Source organism: Palaemon carinicauda, chromosome 18 (genome assembly GCF_036898095.1).
Source record: "Palaemon carinicauda isolate YSFRI2023 chromosome 18, ASM3689809v2, whole genome shotgun sequence".
Taxonomy (NCBI): Eukaryota; Metazoa; Arthropoda; class Malacostraca; order Decapoda; family Palaemonidae; genus Palaemon; species Palaemon carinicauda.
Genome location: NC_090742.1, coordinates 35,266,040 through 35,282,011, shown reverse-complemented (window position 1 = coordinate 35,282,011; position 15,972 = coordinate 35,266,040). Strand labels below are relative to the sequence as shown.

Genomic DNA, 15,972 nt, shown 5'->3' with positions numbered 1-15,972 from the left:
TATGACATGTCTGTTTTGACGTTGTTACTTTTTTTAGAATGATTTATTGTTAATTTGTTCTTTTCATTTATTTATTTCCTTATTTCCTTTCCTCACTGGGCTATTTTTCCCTGTTGGAGCCCCTGGGCTTATAGCATCTTGCTTTTCCAGCTAGGGTTGTAGCTTGGATAGTAATAATAATAATAATATATATATGTATATATATATATATATATATATATATATATATATATATTATGTGTATATGCACTTATATAAATGTGTGTGTATATATATATATATATATATATATATATATATATATATATATATTTATATACATATATATATATATATATTATATATATATATGTGCACTTACATAAATATGTGAATATATATATATATATATGTATATTAATATACTGTGTATATGTATATATATATATATATATATATATATATATATATATATGTATATATATATGTGTGTGTGTGTGTGTGCACCTATATGAATATGTATATATATATATATATATATATATATATATATATATATATATATATATATGCACTTATATGAATAAATAAATAAATATATATATATATATATATATATATTTATATAAATATATATATATATATATTATTATTATTATTATTATTATTATTATTATTATTAAATGCTAAGCTACAGCCCTAGTTGGAAAAGCAGGATGCTATAAGCCCAGGAGCCCCAACAGGGAAAATAGCCCAGTGAGGAAAGGAAACATGAAATGTAACAATAGTAACAACATTGAAATAAATATTTCCTATATAAGCTATAAAAACTTTAACAAAACAAGAGGAAGAGAAACTAGATAGAACAGTGTGCCCGAGTGTACCCTCAGTGGAAGACCATGGCACAGAGGCTATGGCACTACCCAAGACTAGAGAACAATGGTTTGATTTTGGAGTGTCCTTCTCCTAGAAGAGCTGCTTACCATAGCTAAAGAGTCTCTTCTACCCCTACCAAGAGGAAAGTAGCCACTGAACAATTTTGGAGTGTCCTTCTCCTAGAAGAGCTGCTTACCATAGCTAAAGAGTCTCTTCTACCCCTACCAAGAGGAAAGTAGCCACTGAACAATTACATTGCAGTATTTAACCCCTTGGCTGAAGAAGAATTATTTGGTAATCTCAGTGTTGTCAGGTGTATGAAGTCAGGGGAGAATCTGTAAAGAATAGGCCAGACTATTCGGTGTCTGTGTGGGCAAAGGGAAAGTAAACCGTAACCAGAGAGAAGGATCCAATATAGTACTGTCTGGCCAGTCAAAGTACTCCATAACTCTCTCGCGGTAGTATCTCGACGGGCGGCTGGTGCCCTGGCCAACCTACTACCTATATATATATATATATACATATATATATATATATATATATATATATATATATATATATATATATATATAGTTTGCCTAAGTATATTATACATAGAAAATAATGGCGTCATTTGAAAAATGAAATTATTTATTACCTGGTTCTTTAATATCTTTAGACATTTTCGTCTTTTGAGATTTACTGAGGATTTAGTTAGACCCAACTTGTGAAGGTTTAAATGCTGTTTGCCTCTCCTTGCCTTATTGTTATGTGGGACTTGAAGTTAACACTTCTGATTTTATAATTCTTATGAAGCCTATAGGCCTAGAATTAAAATGAAGAAGAGGCTGTGGAGAAATTTCACAAATCGTAACTTTATGCCCAGATAGACACCTTTCATAAATGACAAGATTTGATGCAAATATTTATTTTTGCTACCAGACATATAGCCATACCCTAGTATGTGTTAAGACAAGACGACAGAGCCATATTATTATTATTATTATTATTGTTATCATTATTATTATTATTATTATTATTATTATTATTATTATTATTATTACTGTTGTTGTTGTTGTTATTCGAGATACGTTGCTATTGCAGAATCTGCCCATTATAGGTGTGGGGGAATATGTCTGACCCGATTACAGCTTTCCCTTCGTAAATTAAAGTTGGATAATATAGGTAGATTTAATTGTATTTCTGGTACCGAAGATAACACACCACTTCGCTTATTCACTTATTCATTTATCATTATTACTTCTCCCTTAATATACTCCTCAAGAGATTAGACCTATATAGGCAGCGTTGACTGTTACCTAAGCTTTGGCTTGAAATAATTTATTGCAAGTTTCGAACCACGACCCTAACTACCTTTTGCTTCATACACAAAACGACATAAGCAAAATCAAGTAATAACTTTGAATTGATAACCCAAATGCATAGATGGTTATTATTATTAGACAACAGGACTAAGCTTAGATTATTTTCCCTCTTGAAGCCCTCTTTCCCACTCCGACTATCTACAGACACAGTTCCAGGAATAGTCTCACGGAATCAAGGTGTTCAGAGGGATTCGTGTTTCATTAATATATTACTCTTTTTTCTGAAATATTATTGTAGCACAATTGTTTTAACTATCTAATATTTTTTCAATAATAAAATTTTTCATAACAGTTGAGCAACTTTGTGCATTCATACACATGTTTACAAAGTGAAGTATAAGATTTATTACTAAGTGACAAGTTATGTTCAACGCTGTCCAATGCAATAATAAATAAATAGCAACAGTCTGGCTGCATACTGTAGACGGGAATCCCCCCCCCCCCCGACCTCGTGCCCTTTATTAGTAGAGGAAGAGAAGAAGGAAAAGGCTAAGAAAGGGTTTCTAATGAGAGAGAGAGAGAGAGAGAGAGAGAGAGAGAGAGAGAGAGAGAGAGAGAGAGAGAGAGAGAAGGAAGAGGAGAATTCAACACCAGACCAAAGAAAGCCTGTTGCTGTTTTGCTGGATAACCGGGGGACGTCAGTGGCAGGATACTATCTTTCTATCCTGCCTGTCTCGGAACCCCAAACCGAGAGGTAGTCCTGAATCGGAAGACACCTAAGAGGAAGGATCCTCAACGGAGTCGATTTCTTAGGGCTTGACCCGACCCAGGACTCTCGGAAAACCCGAGTCTCTTTACTTCAGGTTATCCAGGACGATACAGATATCACTGCCAGTACTTGCCGGAAAATATTCTCCATTTAAGAAGACTCAAACATTTAATGTAAAGTTTGCAGATTTGTTGATAAATTCATAATTTTTTATAAAGTTTGATAATTAAGAATTTAGTTGCCTTTCATAATAATCATCATTATAGCTATTTATGAATTTTGAATATGCTGCATATGAAGTGAGGATAGAAAAGCAAAAGCACCAACTCTAGAGCCTCCTCAACCATAATGGGACCGATGATCTTCCATTATCAAACAAAATTTTTACTTAACCAAGATCTGTACACCTTACTAAGACCTTGGCTTTATCAATGAGTTACGAAAAAAAAAAACCTGAAAAAAGAAAATCCCTATAAAGAGATAGCGTTTTTCCTTCGTGGTGTCAAAGTCCCAGACGGATGAGATGCCATTTTTCTTTTAGTCTGTCACAATAATCATATCTCCTAAAGGCAGATTATCTTAATTTACATTTGCTGCATAGTAAGTTTTCATTTAGGTGAAGGCATACTAATTTTTAAAAGAAATACCATTAGAACATCCGAGGAAAGAGAGAAAACGGAGTCATGGCTTCTACAATACATCAATATGTTTTAAACGTTGCATTGTAGGCATATCTGATATTATAGCTTCTGCATCTACATGTTTTCAACGTTGAATTGTAGGCCTATATGACATTACAGCTCTGCATCTACATGTTTTAAGCGTTGCATTGTAGGCATATCTGACATTATAGCTTCTGCATTTACATGTTTTAAGCGTTGCATAGTACGCCTATATGACATCACAGCTTCTGCAGCTATAGAGCCTTGCATTGTAGGCCTACCTGACATTACCGGCACATCGTTTCTTTTGTGCAGTATTCTAAAATCAAGCATTTATATTCCTCTTGTGTTTCTTCAGTAGCAGCAAATATGATCTATTTCGGTGTACAAACGATTACGCAATTTCCCAGAAATTTAGACAACTTCAGATTCCAAGAGAAAAAAATAATTAAGAGAAACTATTTTGATGAGTTACTTTTCATGAATTAAACTGACCAGTTTTAATATTTCAATATTTTAAAGAGTTTGAATTAAAATTCATTATATATATGGTCATCATCTTTTCCTAGGCCTATTGACTTTAACTGCCCCGGTTACATTTCGCCAGCCGTCTCTATCTTGAGCTTTTAAATCAATACTTCTCCATTCATCATCTCCTACTTCATACATCACATGCTGTAAAATTGAAGTTTCCAAAGAATTTTATCAAACATGGTCTACTGATATTGTTTGGACCTTAGACAGTCTTAATTACGAACAAACAATAGTTATAGTGAAATCTTGGAAACTATTTGTGACTGTTCGATGGAAATTCTAGGCTGGATATTCAGGTTAAGGAATGGAAATGTTTATAGGCCTAATAAATACGGAGTATTGAATTTGAGGGTGAAAAGTCTTTTATCTTTAAAGCACATCTCAGTGACACAGTGTTCAGACTAAACTTCCGACCCCTGAAAGGTCGACTTGATATTGTTCTTGTAAATAATATGTTTTAATCGTTTAAGACTTCTTGCAACACACCAGAGAACCCGCTGCTTCTTAATAAGCTATTGCTGAGCCATAATTGAAAACAGGTTCCTAACAGCTATGCTCTCATTACAAAGGATCGTCTATAGATGGGTTTAGCTATTCAAGTAACTGTCTGCATCTTACAACCTCATTATTCCCATTGTATAGCAGGGTCGGCCGCTCGAGTTAACTCTCTCCATCTATTTATTTTATTTTCCTCTTTTGTACAGGACCTAAACACAAAATTTTGATAAATGATTTTATAATAAATTATTCATTTGAAATCATATCCAAATAAAATAGTATTATTCAATTTTGTCCTTTAAAAGTTAATAGAGAGATTCATGTCTGTCTGTCTGTATAGATTGCCTTACCTTGTGTAAGACCCGGGCTCTTGCCTCTGGGCAGCCCGGAAAAGAATGTAATTTGAATTGTAGAGCGTTATATGTGTATAAAAGAACTTGTAACTTGAATAGGGTAAGAGTAATTGATGTTAGAGAAAAGGGATTCAATTAAAAAGTGAATTTATTACTTTAAAGTTTAATGGTTTAATCTACGTTAGATTTAGATAGCCGAAGCTAATTGATGTAAGGCCAAAAAGTAGTAGTAGTTTCGACTGAACTGCTTATCCTCATTCAGCAGCCTAGGATTTTGGTTGTTCCTAGGTGGGGGCAAAGGCTATTCACCCAGCATCCCACGGGCTGGAAACTGCAAGCAGATTCCAAATTAAGGCCCGTATAACTGAATGAGGGACAGGTCCCTCTAGCTACTACTAATCAAAGTAACAAGGGAAAAAGGGAGAGATTGACAGGCATGACAACGGAGAGAAGAAACCCGGTAGGGAGGCTCCTTTTTAGGTCCACGAAAAGGAAAATTTGTGATAGACAGAGTCTATCAAGTGAGAGAGAAAGTGTTAAAGCAGAAAGTCCCAGGGAAGCAATAGGTTGTGGGAAGGAGAGAAAAGTAATGTAGTCAGAGGCAGAAAAAAGGGCATACACTATCCCTAATAAAGGAAATTTTGATAGACATAGTCTATCTAGTAAAAGAAAAAGTGTTATAGCAGGAAGTCCCAAGAAAGTAGAAGGTCATGGGAAGGAGAAAAAAGCAATAAAGTTAGAGACAGAAGAAGGGCTTAAATTATCCCAAGGGAAAGCTTAAGGAATAGTCATAGGTCTAGAGATGGAGTGCTAGTAAAGGGGGAGGGAACTAGCAAAAAGTTAGAAGTTATTTAATAGTAAAAGAGTTTATAATTAAAGATAGAGTTGGCGAATAAAATTAGAAAAAGATTGGTTGCTTAATTATAAATAGAAAGGAAGATTGTGTCTAGAAAGAGATGTGTTCAATCATAGAAATATCTAAGACCGAGAGATTCATATTATGTTGACTCGAAAATTAAGCAAAGGAAAAATGAGCTTTAACCAGAGAGGAATCTGATATAGTACTATTTTGCGGTCGTCACAGTACCCAATAACTCTCGCAATGGCATCAGCGGGTGCCTACCCTCGGCCATAAAACTACTGATTTATTTGCTAAAAATAAATATCAAAAATTCATAAATAACTATAATGATGATTATTGTTAAAGGCAACTAGATTCCTAATTATTAACCTTTATAAGAAATTATGAATTTATCAACAAATCTATAAACTTTGCATAAAATGCTTGAGTCTTCTTAAATAGAGAATATTTTCCGAGAAGTAATGGCAGTGATGTCTGTATCGTCCTGGATAACCTGAAGTAAAGAGACTCGGGTTTTCCGAGAGTCCTGGGTCGGGTCAAGCCCTAAGAAATCGACTCCGTTGAGGATCCTTCCTCTTAGGTGTCTTCCGATTCAGGACTACCTCTCGGTTTGGGGTTCCGAGACAGGCAGGATAGAAAGATAGTATCCTGCCACTGACGTCCCCCGGTTATCCAGCAAAACAGCAACAGGCTTTCTTTGGTCTGGTGTTGAATTCTCCTCTTCCTCTCTCTCTCTCTCTCTCTCTCTCTCTCTCTCTCTCTCTCTCTCTCTCTCTCTCTCTCTCTCTCTCATTAGTAACCCTTTCTTAGCCTTTTCCTTCTTCTCTTCCTCTACTAATAAAGGGCACGAGGTCGGGGGGGGGGGATTCCCGTCTACAGTATGCAGCCAGACTGTTGCTATTTATTTATTATTGCATTGGACAGCGTTGAACATAACTTGTCACTTAGTAATAAATCTTATACTTCACTTTGTAAACATGTGTATGAATGCACAAAGTTGCTCAACTGTTATGAAAAATTTTATTATTGAAAAAATATTAGATAGTTAAAACAATTGTGCTACAATAATATTTCAGAAAAAAGAGTAATATATTAATGAAACACGAATCCCTCTGAACACCTTGATTCCGTGAGACTATTCCTGGAACTGTGTCTGTAGATAGTCGGAGTGGGAAAGAGGGCTTCAAGAGGGAAAATAATCTAAGCTTAGTCCTGTTGTCTAATAATAATAACCATCTATGCATTTGGGTTATCAATTCAAAGTTATTACTTGATTTTGCTTATGTCGTTTTGTGTATGAAGCAAAAGGTAGTTAGGGTCGTGGTTCGAAACTTGCAATAAATTATTTCAAGCCAAAGCTTAGATAACAGTCAACGCTGCCTATATAGGTCTAATCTCTTGAGGAGTATATTAAGGGAGAAGTAATAATGATAAATGAATAAGTGAATAAGCGAAGTGGTGTGTTATCTTCGGTACCAGAAATACAATTAAATCTACCTATATCATCCAACTTTAATTTACGAAGGGAAAGCTATAATCGGGTCAGACATATTCCCCCACACCTATAATGGGCAGATTCTACAATAGCAACGTATCTCGAATAACAACAATAATAATAATAATAATAATAATAATAATAATAATAATAATAATAATATGGCTCTGTCGTCTTGTCTTTAACACATACTAGGGTATGGCTATATGTCTGGTAGCAAAAATAAATATTTGCATCAAATCTTGTCATTTATGAAAGGTGTCTATCTGGGCATAAAATTACGATTTGTGAAATTTCTCCACAGCCTCTTCTTCATTTTAATTCTAGGCCTATAGGCTTCATAAGAATTATAAAATCAGAAGTGTCAACTTCAAGTCCCACATAACAATAAGGCAAGGAGGGGCAAACAGCATTTAAACCTTCACAAGTTGGGTCTAACTAAATCCTCAGTAAATCTCAAAAGACGAAAATGTCTAAAGATATTAAAGAACCAGGTAATAAATAATTTCATTTTTCAAATGACACCATTATTTTCTATGTATAATATACTTAGGCAAACTATATATATATATATATATATATATATATATATATATATATATATATATATATATATGTGTGTGTGTGTGTGTGTGTGTGTGTGTGTGTGTGTAGGTAGTAGGTTGGCCAGGGCACCAGCCGCCCGTTGAGATACTACCGCTAGAGAGTTATGGAGTACTTTGACTGGCCAGACAGTACTATATTGGATCCTTCTCTCTGGTTACGGTTTACTTTCCCTTTGCCCACACAGACACCGAATAGTCTGGCCTATTCTTTACAGATTCTCCCCTGACTTCATACACCTGACAACACTGAGATTACCAAACAATTCTTCTTCATCCAAGGGGTTAAATACTGCAATGTAATTGTTCAGTGGCTACTTTCCTCTTGGTATGGGTAGAAGAGACTCTTTAGCTATGGTAAGCAGCTCTTCTAGGAGAAGGACACTCCAAAATCAAACCATTGTTCTCTAGTCTTGGGTAGTGCCATAGCCTCTGTACCATGGTCTTCCACTGTCTTGGGTTAGAGTTCTCTTGCTTGAGGGTACACTCGGGCACACTGTTCTATCTAGTTTCTCTTCCTCTTGTTTTGTTAAAGTTTTTATAGCTTATATAGGAAATGGGTAAGTACATATTTCTAAATTCGGATTCTACGCAGTAAAAAAAAAAAATGTATGATTTGACATCAAGAGCATTCAGATAAGGCAAGTCTTTGCCATCTTATTGCGAAATGCAATATTTCTGTAAATTCAATAGCATCCTTTTTATTAAAAAGAGCAATCCCCGACGAGTCTGTGTGCTAATTTTGGTGTCTGGTTCCGGAAATGGAAGATTCTCCGGAAAATTTTCTGATATCTTCTCCACTATCAATAGAAGCATCAATTAATGATTATCAAAGTATTTGGAAAAAAAGAGGATAAGTAAAAATTATCATTAATAAAACATAACTGAAATCTGTTGGTGAAAATTGATACCAAATACTTTGAAAAGATAAGTAATTGACAACAACTGCAATAATAATAATAATAATAATAATAATAATAATAATAATAATAATAATAATAATAATAATAATAATAATAATAATAATAGCTATAAATTCAACTGAATGATAAAGCAAGCAAAGAAGTAAAAATTATAATAAGCAAAACTTAAAGTACTCTTAAACTGTGCATGAATATCGCTCAAAAGAAGAAAAAAACGAAAAAAAATTGTGCTTTGGCCGACTATGGCCAATCCTCAGCCTTTACAATACATTCCTCCCAAGAGCTTGACTCTGACATGTTTAGTTTATTAAATTAATCCCCAAAAATACATCATTTCACCATGCCCGCAAAGTCCTTTGCAATTACTATCAATATTACTAACAATGGGATTTAATTTCTGTGTACTGCTTGGCACAACCGGGTTCAAGTCCCATTGATTTCGATCGTGGCGTTAGATAATTGAATTTCAGGATATCAAAAATTATTTCTAGGGTGGGTGTAAGTAGTGTGGAATGACCCTCAATGATCCTAGCATTTGGCATAATGGTCTAAATGACACAGACAACTGCTAACAATGTGAGCCTGTGCAAATCAAATTAGGCTTCCAATGGAATAGTTTAATGAACAATCCTTTTTCAGAGAGTCAAGCTTTATAACAGAAGACTAGCAGTGCCCATTTAATCCAATTTTGAAAAAGGGAAAAATCATACATCTTAGCATTTTTTTTAATGAGTCTTTGGGAAAAAAAAATAAGATCCAGAGGGAGGTTTTTTTATGGTATGCTACAAAATTCTCCATCCACTGTCATGAAATACTTCTTGTTGCTAATTATTTCTGGACTGATCCACCATCCCATCTAATTCACTCTGACTACAAGTAGAAAGGCGAGAGAAAAACAACAGGGCAGAAGAGAAGGAGAGAACAGAACCTCTGTAATATAAATCTACGTGGAAAAAAAAACAGATCAATAACATACTCGTAAAAGTTAACAATTACTACAGCAGAGTTAGGTAGTTCAATATTCGACTGGTCTCGCACTCCCAGACACCTGTCGTCCAGAAAGGGGTGAAATGGAAATCTCTCTCAAACACCCGGACATCCATCAATTTATATGAGTGACTGTACCAGAAAGGGCTTCCATTATTGCTAAATTGCATTGCTTTTCAGTTGAAGCATAAACTCTGCGCAAAAGGTTTAAGCTGAGTATAGTTATTCCAAGTCAAATCTGATCTGTTATTCTTCAAAAGAGGATAGGCCTCCTGCTTCTCCAAATAAGCACATCTACAGTCAGCAATGAACCAGGGTTTGTCTTTCCCTCGGTACTTTAGAAGATGAAAAGGGATACGCCTATCATTTATGTTGACCACATTTTCATTCAAAAGAACAACAAACTCAACGCTATTATACATTATTATGACCCATTCAAGTTCAAAAAGTCACTCAAATGCCATTCCAGTCTGCATGAGATTTTATATAAATATTACGTGCAGGGACAGGCTGCTCAGTCTTCACCACGAATTAAATTAAGGCACGATCAGATACCCCAACTTGAGAACCAGCCTTGCTTGTTGTAACGTTGGAGGACTCGTTGTATACTAGGTCCAGGAAGTTACCAGACTTGTAAGTAGCTTCACTTATGGTTTGCTCACAGCTTGATTCAGAGGCAAAGTCCAAAGCTCTTAAGCCATGGCGATCAGTAGGAGAAACAGAATCTAACGACTCCCTATGGTGAGCATTGAAATCACCAACAAAAACAAAAGAGGCCGCCTTTCTATCATCTTGTACCTGAGCCGGAAGGTAAGAAGACAATAAAAAAAAAAAATTGAAGATAGAATCATCCGTTCTAGATTCCGGTAGATGAGCACAAATAGAAGTTTTTATGCCTGCCACAAACTTTTATTACCTCAATCTCATGACATTCATATTCGTAGCAATATTTATGAGAAGCAGGGTACGCAGCCCTAATATACACCACCATTCCCCTTGCCCTAGGAATGGCATTCAGTTTCAAAATTATGTGCTTCCAAAAACTAGTAATAAGGAGCTTATTTGAGAAACCAAAGTTTCTGGGCATAAAAGAATATCATACTGTATGGACGCAACTGTAGGGTCTTGAATATTGGCATGCAGACCACGAATATTGCATTACAGTAGACGACACTGGCGAAGTCTAGGCGTACTGGTGCCGGATTTCGCTCAATGCCTCCGGACAGGATAAGAATTTAAAGCAATGAAAAGGATTCATCGTACTTAAAACTAACTTAACAATAATGATAACAATACAATATATATATATATATATATATATATATATATATATATATATATATATATATATATATATTGAACAATGCGGAGCCGACACATCATGCAAGGCTAAGTACCCTTTAGGATATCCACTTCAACTAAAGGAAGGACAGTAAAGATGGTTTTGAAAAGGAATACTTGTGAGGAAGATGAAAACAAATAAGGCAAAGACAACCTCTTGATAATCCATCAGGCATCCATGGCCCTTCTATTAAGTGTGTCCAACACACCATTTAAAAAAGAAAAAAGAGGAAGAGAAATAAGATAGAACAGCGTGCTGAAGTGTACCCTCAGGCAAGAGAACTATACCCCAAGATAGTGGAAAACCATGGTACAGAGGTTATGTCACTACCCAAGACTAGAGAACAATGGTATGATTTCGGAGTGTCCTTCTCCCAAAAGAGCTGTTTATCATAACTAAAGAGTCTCTTCTTCTCTTACCAAGTAGAAATTAGCCACTGAACAATTACATTGCAGTAGTTAACCCCTTGAGTGAAAAAGATTTTTATTATAATCTCAGTGTTGTCGGGTAAATGAGGACAGAGAAGTGTATGGAAACAGAGAGAGGGGGATCCAATGTAGTACTGTCTGGTTAGTCGTAGAACCCAATAACTTTAGTGGTAGTATCACAATTGGTTACTTTGTACTTTGGCCAAACTACTACCTATAAAATTATTAGGAAAATAGTAGGAAAATTGTTGAAGGATCCAAACTCAATGTCATATGCTGAGTTAATCGGTGGAATCCTATATAAGATCTTAGGTCGAAGGAGAAAAATGAATGTTTACGATTGTATATTCGTAACATTATTATTATTATTATTATTATTATTATTATTATTATTATTATTATTATTATTTATTATTATTATTATTATTATTATTATTATTATTATTATTATTATTATTATTAGCTAAGCTACAATCCTAGTTGGAAAAGTTGGATACTATAAGCCCGAGGGCAACAGGGAAAAGGAAGCGGTACATGTCACACATTCACACAATTGGCGGGTCACCCCGAAATTGAAAATACAACCCGTATGATACCTCGGAATTATCTGTGGCCTTGTTGCTCAGAAAAAGCAACAGAATTTATTCAAGAATGTGATATTTTCAATCAACATAAAGGTAATGTAAATGTTGAAGCTCAACTAGAGAAATACCCCCACAGAATTGGATCCCTTCCAAGTAGTGGCAATGGATTACATAATACCCTTTCCTGAAACAATGAAGGATAATAAGTATATTCTTGTTTTTATACATCATTTAACTAAGAGATAGAACTGCCGTCTCTGTTGCAGAAGTGTTCAAGTCTAGGATTATTAGTAGACATTCGTGTCCGGAGGTACTCCTCACGGACAATGCACACGAGTTCATTAGTGAAAGTCTTAGATAGTTGTGTAAATTCTTTGAAAGCAAAATGTGCGAGGTTGCAGTTTACAAACCGAATTAAAATGGTGTGGTAAAAAGGGCGAATAGCAAAATTAAGAATATCTTACGAACTAGTATGACCCCACAAATAGTAAGATCGGTTAAAGAAGTGTCAGAACAAGTAAACATAAAAAATAAAGACTTAGTCCATGGTGTTCAATCCTCCATCAACATCAATCCTAACTCAAATAGTGATCAATATAAAAGCAAAACAGACCTTTAACTAGAGGGGTACTCAGTAGAGTGCAGACCTCCTCCGCGGCAGCTTATTTCTCGACTTATTGCTCGACCTTGACCTTTGACCTTAACATGTATTAATTGGCGTGGATTTTCATACACTAGAATATGGACCAAGTTTGAAATCTCTGTGACAGTGATGTCCAAACTTATGGCTGATTACGTAATATAGACGTTTTGCTCGTCTGTGACCTTGACCCCTGACATTCCAAATTTAATCATTTCCAGCTCTTTGCTTAACAGTTTAAAATCCCCGCAAATTTCATTACTTTACAATTAAAATTGTGTCCGTTTGGTTGATGACCGGAATTTGACTTTTCGCTTGACCTTGACATTGGACTCGACCTTGACCTTCGACCCTAACATGCATTAATTGGCGTTGATTTTCATACACTCAAATATGAACCAAGTTTAAAGTCACTGTAACAAGGATGTCCAAACTTATGGGTAATTATGTGAATTGGACATTTTACTTGACCGTGACCTTTACCTTTGACCTTGGACTTCCAAAATTTAATCATTTCCAGCGTTTCACATAACAGTTAATCCCAGCATGTTTTATTACTTTACGATTAAAATTATGGTCAGAAGGTGTTCACTACCAAACACACACAAACACAAAAACATGCGATAAAACATAACTTCCTTCCAGCTTCGTTGGCAAAGGTAATAAATACTAAAGGGGCACTCAGTAAAGCTTATTTCTCGATCTTTTGCTGGACCTTGACCTTTGACCTTAACATGTATTAGTTGACGTGGATTTTCATACACTTAAATATGAACCAAATTTGAAGTTTCTGTGACAAGGATGTCCAAACCTAAAGCTGATTACGTGATATGGACGCTGTAATCGTCCGTGACCTTGACCTTTGACCTTCCAATATTTGATCATTTCCAACTCTTTACATAATAGTTTAAAGTCCCTGGAAGTTTCAATACTTTACAATTAAAATTATGGCCGTGTGGTTGATGACCGGAATTTGACCTTTTGCTTGACCTTGATCTTAAACTCGATCTTGACCTTCGACCCTAACATGCATTAATTGGCGTTGATTTTCATACACCCAAATATGAACCAAGTTTGAAGTCTCTAGGACAAGGATGTCCAAACTTGTGACTGATTATGGGAATTGAACAATTTGCTTGACCGTAACCTTGAACTTTGACCTTGGCTTTTCAAAATTTAACCATTTCCAGCTCTTTATGTAACAGTTTCATTACATTACGGTTAAAATTGTGCCCAGGAAGGTTCAATAACAAACACACACAAACAAACACAAACAGGGGGTAAAACATAACTTCCTACCAACTTCGTTGGCGGAGATAAAAATCAGAAATACAAAGAGAACAATATAAATGGTACATTCCATTTACCTGTTTCAGTAGTCTCCGTCGGTACTCCCTCCTCGGCTCCTCCAGGTGATTCCTATTGGTGCCACCTGGCCGTATTCTCATGCTGGAAGTACGTCCTGTTTAAGAAAAAAAAAAAAATAAGATTAATAAACTCGTTTGGAATTAATCTGATGAGAAATGCATTACGGAAGAGATTCATTAAACAGTGTAATCATCGCTACTGATAAAATCAAGGATAATTACAGTCAGGAACAACCCTCAGTGTTGTAACGCCAGTTAGCATGATATTCATCAAATAAACTGAAAGTGAGTACAGCAGCCAATTGATTAATAATTGTCTGCGTGTCTTTATTTCCTTTATTTTTCCTATTTAGTGCGAAGAAATTCTCTCTCTCTCTCTCTCTCTCTCTCTCTCTCTCTCTCTCTCTCTCTCTCAGTCATAAAATACTGCTTAATTTTTTCAAAGATTTCCTAATAAAAACAAAAATTAAATTATTTATATTTATCAATTTGCCACCATTACGACCACCGATTAGTTAACCTTAAATCGAGAGAAAAACCTTCGCCTTTTGGATGGTTCGTAACACCCGTTAACCTACTTCATTTCACATTTACTTTTTGTAAAGTCAGTTCGAAAATCCTTATTTTATATTCCTCCTTGATAGTACTTGTCTTCCTCTCTCGTTATGTTTCCTTCCTTCCTCTTAATGGTTCCCTCTTTCCTTATTTTTTACTTGTCCTTTTTTTCCTCCTTGGTTATTTCTTTATTCTTTGATGGTCTCCTTTATTCTATCTTAATGATTCTTTCCTTCCTCTTTCATAATGTTTTTCTTCATTGTTATTGGTTTCTTACTTCCTCCTTTATAATGGTTTCTTCCTTTTTCTTTATGAATGGTTCCTTGTTTCCTTCTTCTTAATTGTTCCTCCCATTTCCATTCTTATTGTGTTATCTCCTTTTTTAAAACAACCAATAAGATTTTGAATAAATAGCTGATAGATAATTTATGGTAAAGCATTCGGTTCGAAAACCTCAGTTAAATGGTCATCAATTACTGCGCATCATAGATGAAGAACTCAAGCAAAGATCAAAGAGTCATCACTCATACAAAGAAGTTATAAATGAAAGAAATGCGAAGGAGAGGGACTGTTAAGCACGAAATGTCACCTAAATTTTTAATCCTCCGTCCTTCCATTATGTTCACCTGTTATACCTATCCTGTTAGTCATGGCGGATGAACGCGCATCGAATAATCTGATCCCATTATATTTTGTTATATTCCGTTTTGTTATACACCGCTTTGTTTGAGAATGTCATGCGATAAAGGGAAGTTTTTTCGTGGCCATGCATAGGAGCATGTCCGTGAATTAATCTCCTCTATAGCTTCCAATAACGATTCTCGCAACTGTTGGATGTGATGTGGCTATGAGATTGCATATTCGAGATAGGAGGCGTTGATATTATATCTAAAATTTGAAAGGTACATGACAGTTAATCTTTCACCCGTGTCTGTTTGTTCTTTTGTCATATATATATATATATATATATATATATATATATATATATATATATATATATATGTATGTATAGATATGAATATATGTATATATCATTTCTATCCATGAAGAATATGTCAGTGGCTAATGCAGTGGTAACGTGTTCGCCTATCATTCGCATGGCAGCAAATCGATCCCCACCCTGAACTGCGAGTTGAATCTGTTTACTTGGGGTGGCCGCTGCTATGGTTGAGCACCACAGTGATGGGTAGTTTGGCCTTGCCTTGTTGACGT

General features: G+C 35.2%; 1 protein-coding gene across 1 annotated transcript in view; it reads right to left on the bottom strand.

The window, feature by feature from the left end:
* LOC137657039 (facilitated trehalose transporter Tret1-like) overlaps positions 1–15,972 on the bottom strand; it is a 59,098-nt gene that overhangs the window by 40,328 nt on the left and 2,798 nt on the right. Inside the window, exon 3 of the mRNA XM_068391400.1 lies at positions 14,206–14,300. Within this exon, the coding sequence (XP_068247501.1) occupies positions 14,206–14,300 (95 nt within the window). The remainder of the gene's footprint in view (positions 1–14,205; positions 14,301–15,972) is intronic.